The 26,179-nt window shown below is 38.1% G+C and overlaps 1 protein-coding gene across 1 annotated transcript in view; it reads left to right on the forward strand.

The window, feature by feature from the left end:
* The window catches only part of MATN2 (matrilin 2), a 68,803-nt gene that overhangs the window by 3,814 nt on the left and 38,810 nt on the right, over positions 1 to 26,179 (forward strand). The window contains exons 2-4 of the mRNA XM_030445459.1: positions 4,511 to 4,678; positions 18,198 to 18,767; positions 23,231 to 23,353. Of these exons, the coding sequence (XP_030301319.1) occupies positions 4,525 to 4,678; positions 18,198 to 18,767; positions 23,231 to 23,353 (847 nt within the window). The 5' untranslated portion in view covers positions 4,511 to 4,524. The remainder of the gene's footprint in view (positions 1 to 4,510; positions 4,679 to 18,197; positions 18,768 to 23,230; positions 23,354 to 26,179) is intronic.

Here is a 26,179-nt window from a genome sequence, read left to right on the forward strand (position 1 = left end):
CACTCTCAAGCACTGTATTACCTTTATTGCACCACCAGCGCTCATTGCCTCCAAGGTGAGGCTCTCTGTGGAGTCTCAAACCCGGGGCTTTCGGCATTGCAGTACTGGGTCTTAACCAGCTGCGCCACAAGAGCCTCACCTTGGAGGTCCAGAAAGATGGAAGAAATCATTAATACTCTTATGTCCCCAAACCCATGCCACACACAGTGATTTTAATGAGTCATGGACTAATAATGCATGTGCTGGCTTGTGGACAGTGAACATATTCTAACTGATAGTTACCAAGGCTTTACAGTGCCTGATGTCCTTAATTTTTTTAATTATGGAGATGATGGCATTGAGTATCAGATACTTTGTGGCTTTCTTGTAATAAGAGCTCACTGGTTTTCCGCTGTGCTTGCTAACTTCAGGACAAACCCTCTGGATTTTATTGGCTTAAATGGATCATTTGCTGTTCTTTTAACTTCAGTAAAAGCTCTTGATTTGATTGCAGTTTCCTGATATTTAAAAAAATGGGTAGATAATGAGTGCTGAAAGAAGTTCAGAATATTTTTACTTTTATGCACTCAAGTTCTTCATAACTTAAAATCACTGAAGTTAGATCTTCTGGCAGCTTAATAAAATAAATGGCTGTCTCTTAACTATCAAACAAGGAAAGCTGAAGGCAGCCTCTATACTGGTAATAACTATTGCCTCTGGTTATTTTTGTCTTCCCTTTCCATTCCATCTATGAAGAGAAATTATAGTTACTGCTCCAAGGTTGCTGTGAAGCCCTGCAAAGGACCATCCTCCTCTCCATGGGCAGAAGAGTGGAGCAGTGGAAGGTGGTACATCTGGTGCTCAGCTTGTTTGAGCCCTCTGGGTTGCCACAGCTCCTCTTAATCTCTGTTGCTTTTGAAGTGTTTGGGATGTTTGTTTGGGAGTCTGCCCAGGGGACTGGCTAGTATAGTGCTGAATGGTCCCTCTGTGACAGCTGGAATAAAAGTGCTTGAAAGATGTTTTCCAGGTAGCCCCCCAAATAAGTGTTTATAACTTTGGTACATTTGGAATGTGTTCTCAGCTGTTAAGACAAAAGTTATCCAGCAATGAGAACTTACAAAGGGCTGTGCCAGCAGTCTGGCTTAACCTGCTGGGAAAATGAGGAGTTAAATGGGGTGCAGTAAGATCCATCCAGCTTCTAGAGTGAAGACGGGACCTTGCAGAAGACCCAGAAAATAAACAGAGAACCATGGGAGGACTGTTTGCAGAGAAGCTGTGCAACCACAGTGCAAACTGGTCGTGTAAAAAGGCAAGCAGCAGTGGACACAAGTGTGTACCTGGGACTAGAACAAACCACACAAATTCAGACTGTCATCACCTCAGGAAAGCAGCACAGAAGTTCTCAGTTTGGATGAAAGGGTGGCAACAGGCTTGGATCAGAGGCATGGAATAGCACATCCCACAGCCTTTGCCTTTGGGAGCTTGCTTGTTTTCTCATTGCAAACAGATGCAATCTCACTTTTAAGTTTTATTATTCTTATATATCAAAATTTTAGCAATGAAAGCTCTCCTTTGCTAAGCACTACTTTGGTTTGAAACAGTATTTTAAACCACAGTTTCAGAAAGTAGGAATATGTTGGTAATTGGTTTTTTTTTTAAAATGAGAATTGGATCATTTTGGTAGAACTGCAATTTGTGGTTGTCTGTCTGATAAGGATATTGAAATCTAAGGTTTCTGAATGAAAATGAAGTAGTTTTGAACAACAGAAGTTATGTTAAGTTCAAATAAAAAGATCCCCAGAAAACTAAGCACTGTTATTCAGTGCTTCTCTTTCTTTATTACTCCCCACCTTACTTTCCAAAGAGACTGGTAAAATCATGCAAAATTGAAAATATACTTCTTTAATATGTTTCAGAATTTGGTGACAGCTTATGAATGCTTATGTAGGCATTTTAGTTTTTATGATTAGCTAACAGTATGATATTTACATGCAATATAAAAATTTTCCTAGGAAGAATTTGAAGACTTTAAATCACAGCAAACAAAACATTTTTTTCTTTCTTTTTTTCTGAAGTCTGTCTGGGGACAATTATGAGCCTAGTGAATTTGAAATTGCTACCCAATACCAAGAATTGCTCCAAAGGTATAAAATCCGTTAAGTGCTGGAATATAAGAGGGTTTAGGGCACTTTGCAGAGCTGGGAGGTCTGTTCTCAGTCAGTTTTTCATCTTGTTTTTTTTTGGCATCACGCTCTTAGTGGATGGTTCAGTGGAGGTGCTCTGCCACAGGATCTTTGGTTCTCTGTTAATGTACCAGTTGGGATCAGGTAAAGTGGCTTTAGGGCAATCTCCACAGCTGCTTAGGATGGATAGGAAGAAGGGGTGAGTTAAGCCACTGGTAAGTAGGTAACAGCCAGATAGCCCTTTAGAACAAGCTGTTCACATCTGGTTCCTGTGACAGCTTTGCAAAAATGCAAAAAACTGCTCTATGCTCCTTAGCTCTCTGAACATAGATTCTGTGTATTCTAAAGCACTGGTGTTAGAACTGGTGTGTATCCTTGAGGTTCATTTGCCTTGTGTGCTGAAGAAACAGGGCAGAGACAGGGAGAGAGAGGAGGGCTCCTTGTAGAGCACTGTGTTTGTTTCCAGTGTCCTGAGAAGTGAGGAGACAGCCTGGTAGAACCTTTCATCAGTGATTTCCAGCAGGAACAACTGTTGCCTCCAGCAAAAATTTCTCCCATTTCCTGTAGTGCATGCTGTTTGCAGTGTCTGTCTGTTTCTGAGTAGAGCTCTGGAAATAATCTTAATAGTGATACCATCCAGGTGACCATGCTGCTAGGGCTGAAAAAATATTTTTTTTGCCAGTATTATAAATGTCAACTATTTACCTACATCTCTTTCCTAGTTTGAAAGTCCGTACATCATGTATTGCCTGTTACTGAATAATATTAAATATTTAAGCAAGGTTGGGCATTTTGAGTGCAAAGACTCAGTTCATTTTTGCTCTATGGCATATACACAAAGAACACTGTGTTTGCATTTGGGGGATACTGGTAGGATACACAAAAGGAAAAGTAGATTATAGAAAAATAGATGAGCGTTTAATGGTTGTGTGGAACAGACTGAAGAATAATGTGTAGCGGGAAGAGCCTTTCTTGCTCCTGAGGCTTGATAAGCTGCTGGCCTCTCCATTGCCTCATACAAGAGTGAGCTTCCTCTCTGTGGGTGTGTGTCCCACCTTTATTGGCCCCCTGGTAATAGGGGGCCTGCCCTAACCAGGCACAGGTGGACTCACACCCACTCTTTGGCAACTCGAGGCACCTGGTTTATCTTGTTTCTCTACAATAATGTATAAAATCTCTTTATTGGAGACAAAGTATTTACTCAGAATTTTCTATTCTGCCAGTGAGTACCTCATGGTGTGTTTCTGAACTGGGGCACTTAGTTGCCTTCTGTTGCAGACCTCTGGCTCTATGTGCTTCTTAGGTTTAGGATACTCATTTTTTTTTTTCAACATCTTAGCTCATTAATGAAGAAATACAGGTAAAATTTGCACTGCTTGTGAAGTTTCCACTCGGTCTCTGTTTTCATCCATCTCTTGTGCACCTTGGTGTGCTCTTGACTAAACTTTATCAGATCCCTTTTTGCAAGGCTGAATCTGGCTCCTCTGAGATGATCTGTTCAGAAGTCACAACAACAAAGTTTTGGTGGAAGGTGGAAGGAATCACCATCTAAGGAAGACCACCAACAGAGGAAGTGGCCAGAAGATGAGCCTTAGCGTGTCAGTCTGTTTGTAGGCAGTGTCAGCCATGGCTTTTGAAGATGCCTTAACAAACTCATGGGCAGGAATCATCTCTAAGTGTAGGAATTTTGCCAGTTAATTTGTTTTCCTGTGTGACAAAATATATCCATAACCTATGGCCAAACTCATTGCCAGTCCTTGGAAATCTCCTTTATCAAACAGGATTCATTCTGCACTGTTATCTTCATGCTAGTAAGCACTGACAGTCTTCTGAAAAGGAAGCATGAGCTGTTGCAAGTTTATATTTACAGTTGCTGTTTCTGGAATATATTCCCTTTTCATGTTTTAATTCTCTTAAGTTTTCCTGAAACCAGTATCCCTCTGACTACAAGAACCAGTAAACTTCTGAAAAAATGGTACTGAGTGTTTATTAGGATAACATAAATATATTTGTATCTTCCTCGAACCTATTTATGTTAACAGGCTGTTGTGTGAAACAAAGCTGCTTATCTTGTATTAAAAATACAAATATAAATTATTGCAGAGGTCAATAAATTTTAGATTATGATTATGAACTTCAACTAGCAGTGCTTATAAACACTATTCAGGGGCTGCTAACTGCTACTGTACTGTTTAGAGCTTTCCTGAAGTATAGCTATTATTCCATGCCAGTATATCTGCATGTTTGCAAGTGATGGGAGGGAAGCAATGCATCTGGGGGGCTGACATGGTTACAGTATCTCTTTATGTGTAGTCAAAGAGCTTATCTTCTTACCTCTTTTCTTGCAGTTTCACATCCTTGAATGTCCCTCTATTTCTTGAAGATGAAGAAAGTGACTGCATGCTTCTTTCTGCTGTTTGGGCATACTCTGCTTTCCACTGTGTCTGTCATGGCAAAAGATCTCCCTGGTGCACATTTCACCCAAAGAAGGGATGTTAACTCACAATCTACACTAGGTAAGTTACGAAAAAATCTACAAAAAACCCAAACACCACAACCAAATTGAGGCCATATCAAATAAAAATTATGAAAGACATGATCAGCCGGCCAAACCTTGACTGAGTTAGTTTAGAATAAAAAGGAAATTACCATTTGCAAGAAGGAAGATGACAAATTTTGTTGACCAGTTAACAGCTGCTGAAAGAAGGTATTTACTTTTGGGAGACTAGATCTACTTTATGTAAGTCCTATGGAATAAATATTTGCTATCCTGTTGTTGTCTTGGAGAAAAGACCTTATGTTCACTGTTTAGACAAAATGCATATTGGTCCATGGAGGTTCTGTCAAAGCTGCATTTAACCATGCCAGCATCTTTTAGCTGTCTGTATGTGCTATGCATAAGGATGATTGAGTGGAAATGGGTGGCTATTGAAATGAGGCTCATCATTACATTATTAATGTTAATCCCTTTTTTTTTTTGTCAGGTTCATTTTATTTATAATATATATAATATTTTCCTCTTTTGCCAAGAAATCTGAGGACAGGATCTAGCAGCTGTAGGTTGTGGCTATTGTATTTTAAAACATCAGATTCAGCTCTCTTCTGTTGATTGTTGCCTGTACATCATCAGGCTGCTTGATGGTCAGTTTGCTCACTGTTTAATTGTCATATTATAAAAAGCATAGGTGGGGTTTGAACAAGGCCCATCATTATGGATTCATGATACAGATCAATAGTAGATCTTATCAGATATCTCTATTTAGCCACTGGGAGATGTTGAGTGGTCTTCCTTCCTGTGAAGGTGACCTAACCTAGGTGAACACAAGGAGTGTGAAATGTCCTGTGGAAGATGTATTGGGAAGAAAAGACAAGAAACAAATCAAGAACGTGGGAGAAGGGATGGCAGAGCAGAGAGCACCAAGTTTTATCAGTGACACCCTTCTTCGAACAAAACATAATCCTTAAAATATGTAAAATTCTGCTAAAAACCTTGCAAAATCTGCCCTTTGTTAACCTAAAGCTACTGGGTTTCAGTTCCAATAGAACAAATCTAAGTCTAAGGACAACAGATTTCCCAAAACTTCATCTTTCTCAAAACTAATAGCAGTTGTCTTGAGACAGTCATGATTCTGCAATTGAAGTCTTAAAACCACAGCTCTGGAGATGTAGTTCATCAAAAAATGTGGATATGGAACAGCAAAGAGAAATACCCACATTCACACTTTGCTCAGCAGGACTCTCAAACTTTCTGAAACCCTAAGTCTAAAATGTGATTCAATAGCAGCCCCTCCTTAATACATTAGGGTCCCCAGCAAAGTACCCTACATGAGCTTATTAATTTTTAGAAATAAACTACCCATCTCTCTAAGAATTTAATGCAATAGCAATATGGAATGGGGAGGAACTAAAGTTTTCACGTATTTCAGCTTGCCTTTTATCTCTATGATTTTAAAAATAGCTTCAATAGCCTCTTTTCTTATTTGAAATAGTGGGAAATATATTAAAATAATTACCACTCATTAAAAATCAAAATTTATACATTAAATTATTTCCTTCTTTCAAAAGCCAAGCAATTTGTGTTCTCTGCATTTGGAAAATTCTGGATACCTATTCAGTTTGGCATGTACAGGATGCAAACAATTCTGGCAGCTCTGTCTGAAAGAACCTTTTCAAGACATTAAATGATGCAAGAAACTTGGGACATTTTCTGGTCCAACCCATAAAAGTACGTGGCAGTTTGGAGTCAGACTCTTGGGCCTTGCATTCCAGTACAATAAATTAGGTCACCTTCTTCAAATTCAGCAGTGCACATAAGCAGTGGCATGGCTCAAAACGTGTCTCTCTGTAAAGAACAGAATGTGTAAAATGTGTACCACTCTGCTGGAAAGCTGTGGTGTTCCTTTAAATGACATGAAAAAGAGCAGTGCCAAACCACTATGTCAATGACATCAAGTATAACACTTAGTAAAATCACCCCAGATTTGCAGCAATTTAACAGGGGTTAGAAGCAGTCCTATTCTCTATGATATATTATAAATAGAAGTGGTGATGACAACTGCTGCTGTTGTGGAAAGACTTGGTTGGCAAGTTAAAAGTGAGCAATATAGCTGCAAAGAGTGAACAGATACGTGGAAAAGCAATAACAGTTCAAGTTGTTTTTTCTAGGTGGAGGCATCTCCTATTTCTAAGGGTAAAATGAAGGATTATGCAATGTAATTATTAGTAGCATTAAAATAATTTTTGTCCTTTTTTCTTCATTTTAACATTTTTCTTCATTTTTTAAACAAAATTGTATTACTTACTGGTACAACTAGTAGTGGCCATGTACAGAAGTAAAAGTTCTTGATTCAGGAAACTGTCAACAAAAATAAGCAAAATGAAACAGACAAAAAATCCTGTGGGGTTGTCTACATACAGATAAAAGTACTTTGGTATCCAACTTTAGAAGGATCTTTTTTTTTTGGCAGTCATGCACTAATACGTCATAGATTTCTTAACTGTTTTGTTAGGGCTAATACCCTATATGTTTTTATAAAGGTTTCAGAAGAAATGAGCAGTATCTTCTTTGTTTTTCTTGTCTCTGGTCTTTCTGCTAAACCTCAGTGCATGTTGTTTTAATTTAGGAGATCTTTGCAGCACATATTGTTGTTAAAATTCTTATTGCTATAGCTTATAATGTCCATTAAGGACCAGAAATCTTTTGTGCCAGGATTCATTTGATCTAAATTTTTTTGAAATTTCTCTATGGGAACCTTGAAAGCCAAACTGCATTGAAAAGGATCAGATTTGCAAATTTTTTTTCTTTAAACACTGAATCAAACTTCAGAGTATTTAGAACTTGTCAATTGTTCCAACTTAATTAAATTTGTTAATATTTTCTTACATCTTTTTTGCAGTATAGTAGTTGTGTAGTTGCTTTAGAGATAGAAAATATACATGTGTTTCTCATAATAATAGCATTTGTATTAGATTGCTGGAAAATATTGTTTTAATATAGGTGTATTTATGTTTTAAAGGATTACTTCCTTAGTTCTGCAAGATCATGGGAAGTAACAGAAAGAAAAATGATGGTTTGTTTGTCTTTCCTGTAGCAGAGTGTTCTTCTCACTCCTTATGTGATGTATGAATTAAATCTTGCTCTTTCCCCTCATCAGTAATTTGGTCTTGAGTATTGGATCTTTGCCTTATCCTGATTCTTTAAAGAAAATTAATATTTCAGTTTAGAATCTTCTGTTTTAAAGGCTTTACCAGAGCTATGGAGAGTTTTTTCTGAGCTCTCTGATGAAATAATTTCTCTCTCTGAGCATACCTTCTCTGTTAGGTTACATATAGGTCACTGAAAGCACAGTTTGCCAGCTTAGCATTGCTTTTTGGATACTGAAGAAAGCAGTAATGGAACTAGACTTAGCTACGTGGATTAAAAGATAAAATTATGTCCACTGTGTTAGCTAATGCCCTTCAGATATAACTGAGATGGACTTCTGCACCTAAACAGACTGACCAAGAGGTATGTCAGCTGTGGTGATTTCCATACTGTGATCTCAAGGCCACAGACAGAGGTGCACAACACCTTTCAGAAGGTTCCATGTTCAGAAAGCAAAACGTGCCCAGTCCTTGCAAGTTGTAGCTTTTTTTGGTGCTTGATGTTGTGGGGTTTTTTTGGTGAAGCAGATGGAGTCCTACACCCTATTGCATCTTAGTCTTTTATTATAAAATAAAGTGACATTTCAACATTGTGGAAAAAACAGAAGTTTTTGTGTTGTTTTTTCTTTTTTTTGGTTTTTTTTGTTTCTTTGTGAACTCTGTTCTTGCGAACTGGGCATGTATTTCACATGGGCATATTTCTTTGGAGAGCACTGAAGTGTATGCATGGGAATAACTGAATAAGCTATAGAATAGTATTTTAAGAAATAACATTCCTTCTGTTCCTTAGGAATATAAAACATGCACCTACCTGGTTTTGAAAATAACTATTTATCTGAGGTGAAAAGCTAATTTAGAGGGCATCCCTTTAGCTACTACATAATACCAAAAGAAAGGAACTACAAGAGATTAAGTGATACTGCACAAAATTGAAACAGAGAGAGGAAAGGATGCCAAGAAGGAAATGTACTTGGCTCCTGTTCAGCAGAAACTGCTGCTAAATGCAAATGTCCCTGTCTGTGTTAAATTATGTTTTGTGACAAAATTTATAATGATTTATCTCTCGGTTTTCTGTATATGATTCCACTGATAATTTGAAGGGAAGTCATATGAAGTACATAGAGTGCTCTCTAAATTTATGAATCACTTGCTTCAGTCAGTTAAAATTATTCCATACATTCTTACATACAACCCAGTTCTTAAACTTCTGTGTATTTAACTTTAGGGCTCATAAGGATAATGAAGCTAATCATTCTGAGTTCGTTTTTAGCTGCAAATCAGAGGGAAAAATACGTGACAAACATCTGATCCATGGTGCTTCTGTGGAGCACAGATAAGTTTTGTCTAGTTTTGATTAAATTCATTGTACATTTATACACAAAGAGCTGGTCAGAGACCTCTAAATCCAGCTAATGTGGACTGCTGAACAAACGTGGGATGATAACTGCTGTAAGAAACTCATTCACAGCTGCAGCATCTGTGTGTATGTGCTATTTCTTCACATAAGTACAACCATGCCAAGTTTTTTTTTTTTTTGTCCTCAAACACGTTAAGTAGACTCATTGAAACTGAAGTCTGCATTGCACTTGAAGTCAGAATTGTGTCACGATAACTACGTCATCTGTTTGTCATACTAGCCTGGTACAGGAGCTGAGGAGATCAAAACTATTCCAGGCACCAGGTAGATAGAAAGAGCTTAAAAGGTACATCTTTTTAAACATCCTGTATTAGGTTAAAATATGAGCAAAATCCTAACAAAACTTCTTAAGTATATGAGGTAATCAAATACATATCAATTTAGACTTTCTCTAATCAAAACATAAAATTACCATATAAATAGAGAAGTGCAATATTTGGAAAGAGAAAAAGCAAATCGTTTTACAGTCAGAAATCACCTGTTTCGTCCTTCTGAGGTATGTAGGTAACATCTTACAAGTGTGCCTCAGGGCAGTAGTAGCTACTGCATGTTTTGCTTCCTAGAGGTGGCTATCTCAATAGCTGAGAGGTCTCTTGTCAGCTAAGTGCCAGCTTTCACCTCAGCTGCTGGCCTCTCCCCTGAAATAGCTGTTGTCCATTATCTACCTGGCTGGAACCTAAAACAGTAGCAGGAAGGTTGCACTTGCTCAGACCACCCCTCTCTTTCAGGTTTCTGAGTTTTATTTGCTGTGGGAGACCCTCTCTCTGAGTCTTGGTAGCCTGGCTTCTTGTGGAGGCTCTGCCTCCCCCAGCCCCTAAGAGAGGTCCTGGAGTCTGGGAAGGTGAGATATGAACAGCTATCATATCCCTGACAACCCTACAGAAGCTCTTATCCCCTCAGCAGGCCCAGCTGGTGAGCCATGAGGGCTGGCTGGGACCATGACAAACCCCAAGGATTTGTGTCCTGTTGTGTGTGCCTTCATCTGCAGCCAATTGTCATGGAGATCAGAAAGTCTGGATTTTGGTCTGTGTTAGTAATTTTTAATCACATAACATTCTGCTTGCCGACTTTCATATTTAGAATTCATTATTAATTTTCAAGTCATGTATCAAATAGCATTCACTTTTAAGCAAACTAAAGGGCAATTCAGTAACTAATGTTATAGGGGATGTGATTCTATTTCTAGCAGCACAAGGAATTTTCTTGTGTTTCTTTAATGCGTAAATATTTCCTCAAGCAAAGCCTTTTCTTTTCACTCCTTCCTCTTCTCTTTTCTTATTCTCTTATCTTTTTCAACCCCTTTTTTCTTCTTTTTCCTTTTAATTTTTTTAAGTGATTTGTAAGGTTTCCATAAGGAAGAAAGAATATATGTTGCTACAGAAAAAAAATTGTTTTGTACTAAACTGCAAAATGCTCTTTGTATTTCTGAAGTTGTTTGTTACAACCCCCACAAATTACTGTGAAATACCATTTCTGTTTGAAAAGGAGTTTGCCTTGACAATAATACACTGAGTAAAATAACAAACTATTTTTGTGTGTATATTCTTAAAGAACTCAGTCTCCTCTGTGCATTTTGTATTGAAGGAAGATCAGGCCAAAAGGAAGGATGCTCAATGTTTAAAAGTGGTGTTTTGGGCTCACTGTGACTACTTTCACTTAATAATGTGAACATATGTGACAGATTATTTGAAAATCTTGGAAACAGCATTTGCATAACTTGAGGAATGACTCATTTTTAGGCAGAAGTAGATAATCAGATACTATTGTGAATGAAGACAACATGCCTTTTGTTTGCTTTGGAAGGTAGAAGACACTGTCAACTTAAATAAGTTCTGTTGAACTGGTAGAACCAATGGTTTGCCAGTGGGCACAATGTCCCACATATTTTGGGGGCAGAGGGAAATAGTACATGGTAATATCCCTTGGTGCTGTTTCTGAAACTATTCTGGAAGAGAGTCTTAGATGGTTACCAATAGATAGAAATCCGTGGTTTCAGGTCTGCTGATCAATGAGTAATGGTTGTTAACAGTTTTCCCTGTAAACAAAGATATGGGTGACTTAAAAAAAAAGTAGGGACAGGAGCTTTTAAAACATGAAGCTAATGTCCTGAAACCAGAACAGCACAAACTCAGTATGGTCTCAGTTTTTCACTGAATTTTTTATGCTGCTATTAACAGTTACTTACTCTAAGGAAGTTACTTCAAGATATTAATCTGTCTCCTTCCAACAGCGCTGCAAGTAGCTCAGGCAAGATTGGAGTTTCAGATCTTCAAGGAGAAAGATACAAGCATCATCTTCATCTGTACAGTCACCTTTTTTATTCTTCGTCTTGATTTGCTGTTTTAGAGATGTTTGCAGGAAAATACAAAGTCTCGGGCAGAGTAAATAACTCAAGGCTGTTGGTGGGAACTGGATTCATGGTAGCATTAACTGTGTTACTACAGGGTTTCTCCATCAGGGGTCAGAAAACTTAATTCCTCTCCTCTCATGGCTGTGAGCAGTGCTCAGCTGAGAGCACATGGTATTTGTCTCTGGTGCAGAGTAGTGGGTGGATGTTGGTACTTCCAGGACTGGCATGCACATCATAGAATCATGGAGTGTGTTGTGTTGGAAGGGACCTTTAAAAGTCACCTAGCCCAGCCCCACTGCAGTGAGCAGGGACACCTTTAACTAGATCAGCCCCATCAAGTCTGATCCTGAATATCTCCAGGAACTGGACCTCCACCATCTCTGTGGGCAACCTGTTCCAGTGTTTCACCATACTCATAGTAGGGAGCTTCTTCCTAATACCCAATTTAAATCTTATCCTGCTCCAGTTTCAGGCCATATTCCCTCATCCTATCACTACACGCTCTTGCTAACAGTTCCTCCTCAGCTTTCTTGTGGGCTCCAGAAGGGTATCAGGAACCTCCATCCAGGTGTTCTCCTGCCTGCAGGGGAAAGCAACCCACTTCCCAGTCCTCCTGACAGCAAAAGCAGGTTGGTCTCCTATCAGGAACCCCAGCAGTTTCTATCTCAGTACAGCTGAAATAAGCAAAAACAACAGAGGAACTTGAGAGTATCCTTACACTGTCCTTTGACTTGATGTCTAAGAGCACCCATCTCAGAAAAAGTTTGGGACTCTGGAATTATTGGAATTTTATATTAATAATTGCCTGTTGTTTTGGATAGAATAACAGGGAAAGAATAGAAACAGTGAGGTGACATGAGAAAGAGGGAATGAATCCTCTTCAGGTGACTGATAATGGAGCATTTGTATGTAAAAGGAAATGGAAATCTCTGGAAAAGAGCCTATTGCTGTACAGCTCTTCCAGAAATTTTGGAAGTTTAGAAAAGATTTTGTCAGAAGCAATAAAGAAATATCTGGAGGCTCTGTTCCATTTAGAGTGTTCCCAGATGAAGAAATTTGTAAGAAGGAATGGGTGAGCTGCCAAGCTCATAATAAATCTCTGGGTTAGGGCCAGAGGCCTATGAGTTTGGGGAAAGGCTCAGAGCAGGGGTGGGGCCCAGGGCAAGTCTTGGACCCAGGATCTGTCCCGGAGCTGATAAGAGTCACCTGCAGAACTGAGTGCAGCACATATGTATGCCAGGAAAGCTCTACTGAGCAGTTTCTAAAGTTTATTTCAAGAACCAGTATCATATATCTTAAATCCACCATACCACCCTTTGCCCTTCTTTGAATTAAAATGAGAAAACAGAAAAGGGTTGGAAGTTAACTAGCACAGAATGTCTCATGAGAGCCAAGAAGTGCTTGGATTTATTGCTATTCTTCATTTACTCTTGGCAACCACCACAAAGTATGTCTTGGAAAACAGGAACAACTTTACTATGTACTTCATGATCCATCCTTGCAAATGAAGCCTCTGCAGTTTCCTAGGTGTATGTAGGTAACACATAGATCTGTCTTTCTTCCCACCAGAGCATCTTGCTCTTGGTATATTTATGAATTAATTGCAAATTTGAGTATTCTTGTATAATTGTATGGCATGAAATTAAACATTCCTGATGATCTGAGAAATCTTGTGAAAATATCTGAGAACCTGTCAAACCTAATCTTTCTGGATGGATGCCTACCTTGGGGAAAGAATTCTGGACTATAAGAACAAATATTTGACAGCCAGCAAATTCATACATTTTGAAACAAATTTGGTAGGAGTTATACCAAAATTTATAAAAAAAAACTGTGAAGAAAAGTAAGGTTGACAGCTAGAGGGAAAAAAACCAAAATTACAATGAAATAAGAGATTTAGGAAACTTTATAATGTGCTAGCTGAAATAATAGTTTTTTATTTAATTCTGGGTGAAGGCTTTTGCTTTGTTATTCAAAGATAAAATTAAAAAATAAACCTGGTGTTACTGCTGGCAATAACATGTAGGTTTTTTATATATACATTACTGTGGAGTGAGATGAGAAAGTTATTGAGTCCTAAGATTACCACTAATGCATTACCTGTTCAGGCAATAATTTTTCAATGATCTAATTTTTTCATAAGTGATCTCATCCTTCCTTTTTACTTAAATTGCCTTAATTGGTAACAAAAATCTTAATTGAACTAGTATTTACTTCTTATAAATTACTTTTCCAATGTCTTAAGATTACTGTAGTATTTACCAAACTGAGCTAACTTCCTTCTGCTCTGTGTACTGCAGTAGCCTTCTTTAATATTTATCCATACTCATGCATTAGGATAAAGGTCTACATAACCAAATAAGTAATAACCAGATGAAAAAAAAATAGTATTAAGGGATCATAAAGAGGTAGGAAAACAATAGAAAATAAAGAGCTCATTTTTAAACAATCAATCTTTTCAAGAGAATTAGCTTGCAAAAACTGTTGAAAAATCACTTGGGTCCTTTGTGTTCTGCTTGAATATCCCAAAATGGAAATGTTTGAGGAAATTAAACATTGCCTGGGGACGTTCTTGGGCACTGGGACTCCACCATGATTGCTGCTGTTAAATTGCTGGAGCTGTCTCTGTCCCCCAGGGGTTGGCAGTCCCCAAGCAATCTCTGCACACAAGGCTGCAGGGAGCAGGGGTTATTCCCAGGAGGCAGCCCGTGTACAGCCACTCTGTTTTGACAGCAAGGTGAGCTTAATACAGTGGATATTGAGCTTAGCTTGTGCCTTGGGCTGCTCTGTGGCACTGAGACCAGTGGTCTGAAGCATCCTGTTTCTGCCCAAATACTCTGAGCTCGCAGAGTGGTTGCATCGGTGGTGCTTATTAGGATGAGTCCTTGGCTCGCGCTGCTTCCCATATCATGCCTGAGGATTGTTTGAGAAAAATGTTAATTGTCCTAGGCCAAACAATACCAGGAACTCTTCTAATGATTTCACAGCCTAGAAGAGTAATTTCCAGTGCCCAGGAAAACTCCCTGGTGCTGCTATAGTTGTACTAAGACAATGTGGCAATGGTTGGAATTAAGCTGAGAGGGTTCAAGCACACTCTGAGATGGAGACCCTGGGTGGGTGAGCAAAGTCAAAGCAGTGTGAGCTTTGTCAAGGCCAAAGTAGAGTTTCAGGCCTCAGCATGATTTGCTTTGAGAAAGGAGCAGAAGGAAAGCTGCAGGGATTAGAGAAAATAATTTAATGGAATTTTCAGCTTTAGAGGAACAATGCTTAATGTAAAATATTCCTTTAAGCTCTGTTTTATGTATCTGTGTAATTGGATCCCAGCTGGATTCTTTGAGGGAGAGCTGAAATTTCCTTGCATTGTTAATTTTCCAAAGGTGGCATCACTGTAGCTGTCATCTACAGGCAAACTGGGTATTGAGTGGAGGAAGAGAATGTACTTACTATTGGCTTGACCTTTCCTTCCCTTACCTTGTCTGTCCTTGTCTGGCCTCTCCTGGCTGTGCCTTGCCCTTGAATAATGCAACTCAAACTGAGGGGTTTTTTAACTTTTGTGTTGGCAATACAAACCTCTGCTGACTTAGAAGCAGGTTTATGGATGAGTAGCTCTTTTCAATGAATGTGTCACTTTTCATAAGAAGAGTGGAAGGAAATTACTTCTGGGTACAAGGATGTTTGCCAAAGTTGTGAGAAAGTTCTTTGTTTAAGTGTGAGAGCTGGTAGGAAGATGAGGTTATAGTTTACAGGTCAAGTGTAAAAGCATGAAATTACTAAAAAGGTATCACTGACAGTTTATCTGAGGAGATGAGGGTTCTGATGTTTTAGTCATGATGGATTGCCACTCAACACACCACCCAGCTGGAGTTTTGCTTAGTAAAACAATTACATTTTTAGATTTTATTGAGCCCCTCCCAGCTAAAACAACTTTAATAATTACAAAGGTATTAAAAATACTCACCAATTCAGAAGACAAATATTTAAAATATATTTTTATTTGGAAATGTTTTGTCCCTATATTGGCAGAATTTTGCTAGTGAAAGCAGTTTTGAAATATACTGTATTGCACTCACACTGATAGATTTTGTTTACTAATATAGCAAAAAGGGGTGTGTTCCTGGTACTGCTGTCCACTAATGTCATCCAGCTTTTCTCCCACCAAGATTAATGCCTGACTTCAAGTTACATAATTGAGTCTCTTCAGACTGGGATCCAAATCCTTATCTTCAAAATAAAAGGATTCCTCAGCATGGCTCTAGTTTGGCTTGTTTTAATGGGAAATAGTAATTTTAATTTTTAAAAATTTAAATAGTAATTTTACCCTTTTCCCTCCCCAGTCCTTTCCTTCATACAGACACACATAGTCTTAGCCTTTTTTTCCTGTAACTATTTCTCTTTCCCCTTGCTATGCTCCCACAAATCAAATCTTACAACCATGCTGGGATATTTCATGTGTTATAAATAAAAATAACTAATAATTTGATATGCTGCTAAGATAATGAGATAGAAAATAGTTAATATGTCAGGATATCTGTATCCCATTAAAACTGGAATTTTGTTCCTGCTCAGTTTGGCTTGCATTCGGCATCCTCTGATTTTGGAAGAATAAGCAAAGCAAGCATATTCCTACACTTATGAATAAAGCTGTACTGTAGACCGCACATGAATAAATCCAGACAGTCATTTTTATTGTAACCAAAGAGCATTTTTATTCGGTGCCCACAAACGTTCTTGGTAATCTATGAAAGAGGCCTCTGAGTAATTGAAAATAGGCATCATTCTCACCCCTTGCCTTGGCAAAAGTACGTGGTTAGCAGTCATCAGCAGTCACGAGGGGACTCGTGTAAAAGCTTGTCTGCAGGCAGATGTTTTTCCAGCTGAGGGTTTGATTGGCCCATTTGCACTTGTGCTGAATGACATGACCTTCAATTGTGCAGTTAAAGACTGCTTTTCCACCCAAAATCTGCCTCACTCAGTGCTCCACATGGATGAGACTGCACCGGGAATTGAACAGAGTTGGGCAATAAGGGACTTTACTGGGTAGGGGTATCTTAGCTTAGCAAGATGAGGACACTACAGCAATTTGATGAGCACTCTTGCTAACTTTATCTACCTAAGTCTGCTTTTTAGATCTTTATCTAAGATCTTTAGTCTGATCTTAGATCTTTATCTAAGTCTGCTAACTTTATCTGGAGCTATCTACCTCACGTTTTCATTCATAGCCTCAGGAATTTAAGAACATAAGACCAAACACACTGACTGAGTCCACAGGTCCATCCTGTCCCTAGCAGCAGTCAAAAGTGAGAGCAGAAAGTTTAAGACATAAATAGTTTAAGAACAAGGTATTCCCCCAAATTTGTGGCACAAGTATTTCCTGGACTGGAGGGGTCTTTAATGTAAGTGCTAAACTTTAGTTGATTTCTCTTCAACTGCATCCTATTAATCCCTTTAATTTCTTTTTAATACTTTGCTGTATGCCTCCTTCAGTGGCACCACTCATGGCCCACCTCCCCCTGCACACCTGAGTGCCTTTTGCTGGCATTTGGTGAATGCTCAGTCCCTATTTGTCCTCATCATGCAACTCCTGCATATGCCTCATGCTCTTTCAAAAAAGGATGATGAGCAGGGAACAAGGGATGTGCCCAGGGTCCCAGAAAGCTGGTAGCAGACTCAGAAAGCAGCTGGCCCTCACTTCTAATGTTATCCATGACAGCTTGGCCTGCCTGCCTGTGCAGATGTCAGATAGAGACATATCCTGTGGGATTTCTACTTCAGTGACCCTTGGCAAAAAAGATTGTTGATGACTGAAGCAGAAGATTTCAGGAAGTGTATGAGTGGTCTTTTAGCCAAATTGAGTGCCACTGTAGACAACTGGATTTTTTCTCTGACGCAGCCTCAGAATATCTGTGCAAGGCTGATCTAGTCCAGTAGACAAGACTTTTTCCAGATGGTCATTAATTATGTGTTTGAAATAAAGGAGCTTGATTTGCAGAAGTGCTGAGCACTCACAGCTGCAGTTGATGTCATTGAGAAGTGTATTTTGTACATGCAAAGTGCTGCTTACTGCCAAGTTCCCTGAAAAATCAGATCCTTCACATCTCATGGTGGTGACTGCAATTAACAGATGCTTTTGACCTAAATTTCTTTGTATTCTGTTTCCTTCTTTTTAATGGAGGGCTGATACCATCCTGTTTCACTAGATTGTTAGATTTGTAAATTCTCAGGCACTACCACAAGAAGCATCATGGTGCAGCCCACTCCACAATAGCCACACAATTCAGAGGTTTCCATCCTGTGTGGGGTACGAGGTCAAAATCTCAACAATGGTGACAAAGCAGAATATGGCACAAGTATCTGCCCATTCTGCTGGCAGTAGATATTCTGGGTGCTGGTATCACCAGAAAAAAATATATACTGATCAGGTAAGAGGCAGATTGTTTTATTCACTGGAGGCAGAATTTGTATTGCCCAAGTAGCCTTTGTTCTGGCATCTTGTATTTTTCCTGTGTTTTCCCAGCCTTTGTCAGGGCTTTTTTCTAGACAGCGTGCTTGAGACACCAGGTCAGCCTGAACTGATTTGCATGTTAATGTTCTTGTACAGTATCTTTGTTTGCATTTTGTCTTCCAGAAAACAGTTGCAACAGAAAACGTCTGGACCTCGTCTTCATCATTGACAGCTCTCGCAGCGTGCGTTCTTATGACTTTGAAAAAGTGAAAGAGTTCATTTTGACCATTTTGCAGTTCCTGGACATCAGTCCTGATGCCACCCGAGTGGGTCTGATTCAGTATGGCAGCACAGTCAAACAGGAATTCTCACTGAAGACATTCAGGAGGAAGCAGGACATCGAGAGAGCAGTGAAGAGGATGATGCACCTGGCAAGTGGCACCATGACCGGGCTGGCCATTCAGTACGCAGTGAACATTGCATTTTCTGAGTCAGAAGGAGCTCGACCTCTGAAGCAAAATGTGCCCCGAATTATCATGATAGTGACAGATGGAAGACCTCAGGATCCTGTGGCAGAGATTGCTGCTAAAGCACGGAACTCAGGAATCCTGATTTTTGCCATTGGAGTGGGAAGAGTAGATATGAACACGCTGAAGTCCATTGGGAGTGAACCCCACCAAGAGCATGTGTTTCTGGTTGCTAATTTCAGCCAGATTGAAACACTGACCTCTGCCTTCCAGGCTAAAATTTGTGGTAAGGCTTTTATCTATGGATTTGAATGAACAGATGAAAGTATAGCATCAAAAAAAAAAAATGTCATTAAACTTAATTTTTTAAATGAAAACCTGTCTGTTAGGGCATAGTTACTGAAAAAAAGAAACACTAGCCAGACAACATTCAGAACAGCAGTGATACATATATGGAAAAGCTGATTCTACTACTGTGTGCCATGAAATGTGATCTAATTCCTAGTGGTCATAAGCAGTGAGACAAATGCAAATATATTCCTGTTCATTGCTTAATTGTGATACATTTACAGCTCTCTGCTGTTTGAATATTAGATTAATTGTTTCATTAACTGGTTTTAAATTTGAGCTCTCCTAGTACTGAAACTTCAAAATGATGAACAGTTTGTTGGTTATAAAAAAACCCCTGTGGAGTTCATCTCTTCCAAAAATTATATGTTAATTCTGTGCTACCAGTTGTCTTTGCACTTGTCTTGTGACTGGAAGTAGCACACAGAGATGTGGCAGTATTTATTTTTCTATCTGTTTTGAGTAAAGAAAGAAAAATCCATTAGTTATATTATTAATTCATATAGTAAATAATATTTTAATAGGTATTAATATACAAAAGAGAAATTGCTTCCATCTGTAATTCCCTGATTAAAAATTAACTTTGACAAATATTGTGGCATACATAATTAATTTTTATCCAATCTTAATATAATCTTCTTTTTCAGTTTTTCATTATAGAAATATGAAATATCTTCATACAGATTTGTCATTAAATTTTCAGCAGTGCCCAGAAAAAGAATGCATGTTGAAACTGACTGCTCACTTATCTCTAAGGATGCTTTTGCCAGAAAATATCTGGGGCTTATTGTCAAGATAGTCTGGAGAATTTTCCGTACATGTTCTTTTCCAAAATTGTTGCAAAGAGCAACAGGGCTCCAACTGAACAGCATCAGCACAAAACACCATCACATCAGAGAGTTTTTTTCCTGTTTCTTCCTTACCATTTTATTATCTGGCACAGTAAGATTCATTTAAATGCCCCCTTCCACCCCCTCCCCCCCCCAAAAAAAAAAAAAGACCTTGCGAAGCATAGATTGAGAGTTTAAAATGAATGAATAGCAAATGCTTCAAAATTCATCCTTTTGGATTTTTAAATTGCAGTTTAGAAAGAAATCCAGTACAAATACCACTTAGTGGCTTTTTTTTTCCTGACTAGGCAGTGTCCAGTAAATGTATCAAAGTTCACTTTTAGTCCAAATATATATGATAATCAGTAAAACCACCCTGCTCTGTAGATGGAGGAGTATGGAGGTGCCAAGAATAGCTGCTGTCTCCTTTTCTCAAGGAATGCCTCCACAGCATTTGCTGTGTCAGGAACTGGAGGTGAGATCAAAAAAAACCCTTTAGAAACCCAGACTCAGGTGCAAACAGAGAATTTGAGCTGTTAGAATCTTATGGATTTCAGTTTGGGAAATAAATTGCAGGTGGAATCCTTCCTGTTTTGTTGAGTCTGGACTGTGAAGCAGTATTCAGTTTGCTGGATTTCAGGAGAGTAATTTAAGCATCTCATAGGCTCTGCTCCCTAGACCATGTTCTTCCCAGGAAATGTGATTAGTTACTTTTAAGTCTTCCACAGAGTGAACCCAGAGGCAATGTCATGGTAGCCAAGTGGAACATCTGAACACCTTCTTTCTTTGCTAGAGCATTGAATGCACCCCTGTGGTCAAGTCTCCTGGCACTCTGCCAGGCTTTGTGCTGTAGGAAAGGACTTTGGTCCCTGAGTTGTCTGTGTATCTGACTTGCCCTTATGTCTCTGGGAATGTCTTCAGGGTTCCTTGTCAAGAAAAGAGAAAAACCTGGCCACATGATGGAGCTCTGTGGGAATAATAAAAAGTAAACTAAATTAACCACTGCTTGCCTATGGATGGCATAGATTAACCAGTGCCTAGAAGCTCAGTGCTCAGAAGAATCCATATAAACTATCTGTGCTCCATCCTCTGCTAGGTCAGGTTTTCCTTGCAGTTGGTGCCTCTGATTGCTCTAGATTTGAGTGTGTCAGAAACAGTAGTTGAAGCCAGGGAATCCTACAGGCTGCTGCTTCTTACCAGTCCAAAAGATAAAAGGGAAAGAAACAGTATCCTGGGGAATCAGGCATGAGGAGTGAGACAGGAGTTGAAAACTCAGAGGAGAAACAAATGAGAGCAGAATCCAGGAAAGAAGATAGAGATGAAATAGAGGAGTGAGAAGGACAGATGTTGGGATGGAGCACTCAGGAGCAAATAAAGTCTTTATTATTCTCCTGTGTAGTAGGTAATGGTGTCATCTTCATTTTACACTGGAGGAACAAAGGTGCAGAAATAGGGTTAAGACTGCCAAGATTGCCCACTTACTTTAAATATTTGACTCAGTGCAATCCCTGTTCTGATTTCCGGGGGCACTTGGCATTTCTTGACAACCACAGCAGACCACTAAGCGTTCTACAGCCTTCATTTGCAGCTGAGAGAGCTCTGCAGTCTAGCAAATCCAGATCCAGGTGTCTCTAGCTGAACACACAGTGTGAATGAAGACTGGTGTTTGCTTAAAGGTACTAATACTGTTGGCTTGCCTAGCAGGACCCTGTGACATAGACAGAGATAAAATCTGATTTGCAAGGCTCAAACTCTCCTTTCAGTCCCTGGTCATCTCCATCAAACACCTCCTGCAAGAAAGAGGTTGCAGAAATTAAACAGACAGCAGCCTCCTTCACCACAGAAATCTGACTGATGACCAGAGCACCACTGATTCTTTGTAATGGGTGCAGCAGGGGCTTCTACATGACAGTATTCTGGAAGATGGTAACAGGCAGTAGCAATATATTCCCTGAAGGGACTGAGTTACTGGGAAGCCTAGCATTGAATCCCTGAATACTTATTTTTTCCTCTTTTTTTTTTTTTTTTTTTTTTTTTTTTTTTTTTTTTTTTCCTCTCTTTTTTTCTTCTTTCCATTTTTTAGTACTCTGTTTTGCAACATTATGTTCTTTTGATATGGGAGGGAGGACTCACTGCTTTTGTAGTGATATTCTACAGATTTACATTCTATAGCATTAGTATATGGTAAGATTTTCTGACTCTTGAACTTAGTGTATTTTTCATTTGTCATATTTGAAAGTGCTTCCTTGGTCCTAATCTATACCTGGTGCTAAAATAGAAATACAGCCAGGAGGACACTTCTGTTTAGAAACTATCAGAGGTCATAAACTTAATTTTCAGAATGACAGAAAAATAAAAAGAACTCCAAGCAGGTCTGAATTCACATAAATAAAAGTACTTGAAAAGTTTTATTATGGCACAAAATTATGAGATCCAAAAAGATAATTAATAGATTTGGGAATTGTAGTGGTTTTTATATTAGTAATAAATGCATAACTCTGGTAACCATTACAAAATGAGATAAATAGTGTGTATCTCAAAATCTTTTTTTTTTTTCCTCCCACAAGCACCACACATACTGCATATTAAGTTATTTATCAGGCTTCTGTTGTGGCTTCCAGAAAATTACTGTTATTATAATTTTGGGCTTTGTTTTCCTAGCACAATAAGGAGCACATCAGTCCCTAATTGCTGCTGAGCAAAATAAATTATTTTCCACAGAATGTTCTCTGAGAAGTAATTTTCCTTTTTATTACAGAAATTACATAAAACCAGTGTTCCAGTGGAAAGAAAACATCAAGGAGACTTCTTGATTCCCAAATATTTATCTGTAGAAAAACTGTTCAGCAACGAATGTGACAGAATGGGCCTACTATTCTTTTTGTTTCTTACTGTCTCAGTCTGTTACATTTTACTACTTGCCATGGAGACATAAAATACAGATTAAAAAGACTCAGAAAACTTATACTCTAGAGTGTAGCTCAGCTCCCACTTACTGAATCTTGGAAGTGCATGACCTCAGTGTTGCTTGGATGTTCCTCAACATTAGTAACTAAGCAAGCAAGATTATTCAAGTTGTTTTCTACTCATTCTTCTTTATTATTGTGCAGTGTGGGGATGTTCTTCATTCATGAAATGGAATGGTCTGTAGAATAGTTTCTACTCAAATTCCACTTATTTTCTAAATTTGAATGTGGTAATTTTGTTTCATTGTCTTCTTGGGACCATCAAATAATTAGTGTCTCCAGATATTCTCTCATACATTCTTCTTTTGTTTGTATCTCCATTCCACATGCAGTTTCATGTCCAAAAAAATGCCACCAATGTTAACCAGAGAGAAAATATCTAAATTCCTACTTTTTTAGGAATAAATACATGGTACTGTTTGTTAACATTTTTTTACAGTCTTATGAGCATAAACTTAGATTTTTGCCTTTGTTGTCAACACTTAGTTTGAAATTTCCATATTACTTCAGTAAAATTTTCTACACATTCTTTTTATTTAGTTGTGACCACAAGTGAGTAAGACCAGCAGTTAATAATGTTTTACTTTTTCTTTTTTTCCTTTCAGTGCCCCATATGTGCAGTACAGTTGAGCATCGCTGTGATCACTTCTGCATAAACACCCCTGGCTCCTATGTCTGTAGATGTAAACAAGGATACATTCTGAATGCTGACCAGAAAACTTGCAGCAGTATGTTATCTTTATTAACTTTTCTCTTGCACGCTCCCAAAAAGTCCCTATAAACCTTTCTGAAATACACCAAGCTATTTCTTACACACAGCTCTGCAGAGGTACACTGTAACAACATAAAATTACCTTTGAATTTTATTGGTGTAATCAGTTCAAAAACGAAGCAACAATCAAAGACAGAACAATTTTATCATCTCACATGAAGTGAATCCAACTACTTTAGTAATTCATAGATCACTGCCAGTACTTAGTACAGAAAGGTGCAATAAGCTCCTTACTAGAGAGCTCTGAAATAACTTGCCATTCCAGAAAGCTTTTCCTGACTGCTGCTTTACCCATAAGGGATTGCAGCTTCTCAAAATAATAGTTTCAAAAGTCTTGCTCATGCTCTCATTTCCTTCAATTTTAGTAACTGGCTTTGTTGTTTTATAACAGACTGTACTTCACTTTCATTGTGATCTTTGTAGGCAGTACTTCTTTTTTCCTTATTTACTTCCTGATAATTAACAGTAGAGTACATTAGATAGGTATACCAAATTTATTTCAGTATCCACTATTGTTATTTAAAAAAAAAAAAAAAAGGTTAAAAAAAGTTATACTATTTTTAATTATTTGTGGAAAATGTACTTGCTAAAAATGCAGCTTCTTATCCCAAGACCAGTGCATGGATTCGAGTGAAATTTGCCCAGCTGATTATACCCAGAAGAAGGATTTTGGAAATCATCTTTTCAAAAAGCAGAGAAGACAGTCATAGGAAGAGGGGTGAAGAAACAAATGCAGTACAAATGAAGAGGTCATGGGATGTACCCCTCACAACTGATAATTTAGAATTAGGCTGAAGGATGTAGGCTCAAATCCTGTCCTTGTGTTTGAACATTCATTATTTGCACATTCCATATCTCAGGACAGTGCTGTTAAAGAATCAGTTAGCTTGGAATTAGAGTGTTCTTAGTCTCTCTTTAGTGTTGCATTTTACATTAATACTTAAAGACCACTGAAACAGCAAGAGGATGCCAGTATCTGAGGTGCCCCTGCTGTTTGGGAATTAAAGTCTTTACATGTGCAGTGGGACAGTTGGTCTCAGTTAGAGCCTTGTGAAATAAGGATGGGAACAAAATAATATCAGCACCAGAGTGATCAGAGCACTCTTGCTGCTGCTGCTGCTGCATGGAAGCATCTTTTGCTTTTTTTTTTTTTTTTTTGGGGGGTGGGTGGGGGGTGTGAGAGTTGGAAAAGGTGATCCTAGAGATCTCTAAACGTGACAATTCTGTGATTTCTGAGTTATTTTTAGGAATATCTGTTTTCTATTCCTTCTCACCAGCATCCTTCACCAAATGCAGACACTTGAAATATGCATGTGTGTGAACTACAGGATAATGTTTTCTGTTAGATAGAAAAGATTTAACACTTCATGGTTTTGTTTCCTTAAAAAGATGCAAGAAATTCAGTCCAATCTGGAATGTGTCCTAGTTATTAGTTGTTCTAGTAGCTGAGCCAAAAAACCCAACATTGAGAAGAACAATATTTCACACAGCCTGTTTTCTCTGTTTTCTCATGTTTGCTGTAGCTCTTCAGAACGAGGGTAGTCACAATCCTAAATGATGCCTTCAGCTATGTAGTCACCTTTCAGTGATGTTCTCAAACCTATTATTTTCATTGTGCCACTCTTAAAACCCTTTTCATTTAAAACTTTTGCACACTTTAAACCTGTCTTTGAAACTGTCCCCATGCTATTAATTTTCTTAAGGAATTTTTAAGAAAGCATTTGCTTTCAGTTTTCTGGAAATTATTTTAAATTCAAAATTATTTTTTTTTTCCCCCTACCATTTTCTGAAGCCCATTGTTGCATTATTTCACCTGTTTTTCTTTAAGCTATGACTCAATGTTCGTCACTTGGTCTCTATTTAGAATAACTCTTCATCATGTTTATGGTTAGTGTAATACACTATCACCATAAACCAGATGTATTTATCTAAGATTTGGATGTATTTGTCAGCTCTTTCCTGAACAAATAGACAAATAGTTTCCTTACATATACATTTTAACACTTTATAAATTAAACAATGCAGAAAAGATGAATTGTATGTACCTGAAGTTATACTCTCTTTTCAGTCTTCTGTGCTCTTTTTGGATATTGTGAGGGTACAACATAACAGTACTCAGTTCTTAAAAGCTGTTAACCAAATTACTTTAACGAGTAACAAACTGACAACTTTGTTTCAGGCTGGGAGAAGGTGCATTTCTCTTTTGAATGATGATAATTTTGTTCCTTGATACATTTGGTGATAACATTATTGCTAGAATTTTTTTCTTTGCATTAGGGAATGAAAATCTGCCATACTTGTGATTTATTGCTTTCCACACTAAGAAAAGAAATCCAAGAAGTCATATATCTTCCAGAATAACACTAGGGGAAAATAAGTTTTTTTTTTTTTAAAATTTGAAATATTCTTTTATTTGTTTCAGTAAGATGGCTTTGCATCCATGCAAAGGATGCTCCTTTCACCTGCCCTACTCTAACTTGATTCTAAAGAATAGTGGTTGTGTCAGATAATAGCTGCTCTTTCCTTGTTACATTGTTTTTCTTTAACTTCATCTCTGCCATTCTTCTTTAGAGATGTTCAAACCATACATTAATACACAAAACACTACAAAGAGAAAATGTAGCTGAAGCAAGCTGGAAAATTATCTATTTGTGAGTGTTTATACTGGAACAAGAGAGTTAAACTACTGTTTATTCTGTTCATCATGCCACTTGATTAGAAGCAGACAGCTGTAAAAGAAAATTCATATTTACTTGGCTACTTTCCTCAAATATCCTCTAAT

The sequence above is a fragment of the Calypte anna genome, chromosome 2 (genome assembly GCF_003957555.1).
Source record: "Calypte anna isolate BGI_N300 chromosome 2, bCalAnn1_v1.p, whole genome shotgun sequence".
In the NCBI taxonomy this organism is placed as follows: Eukaryota; Metazoa; Chordata; class Aves; order Apodiformes; family Trochilidae; genus Calypte; species Calypte anna.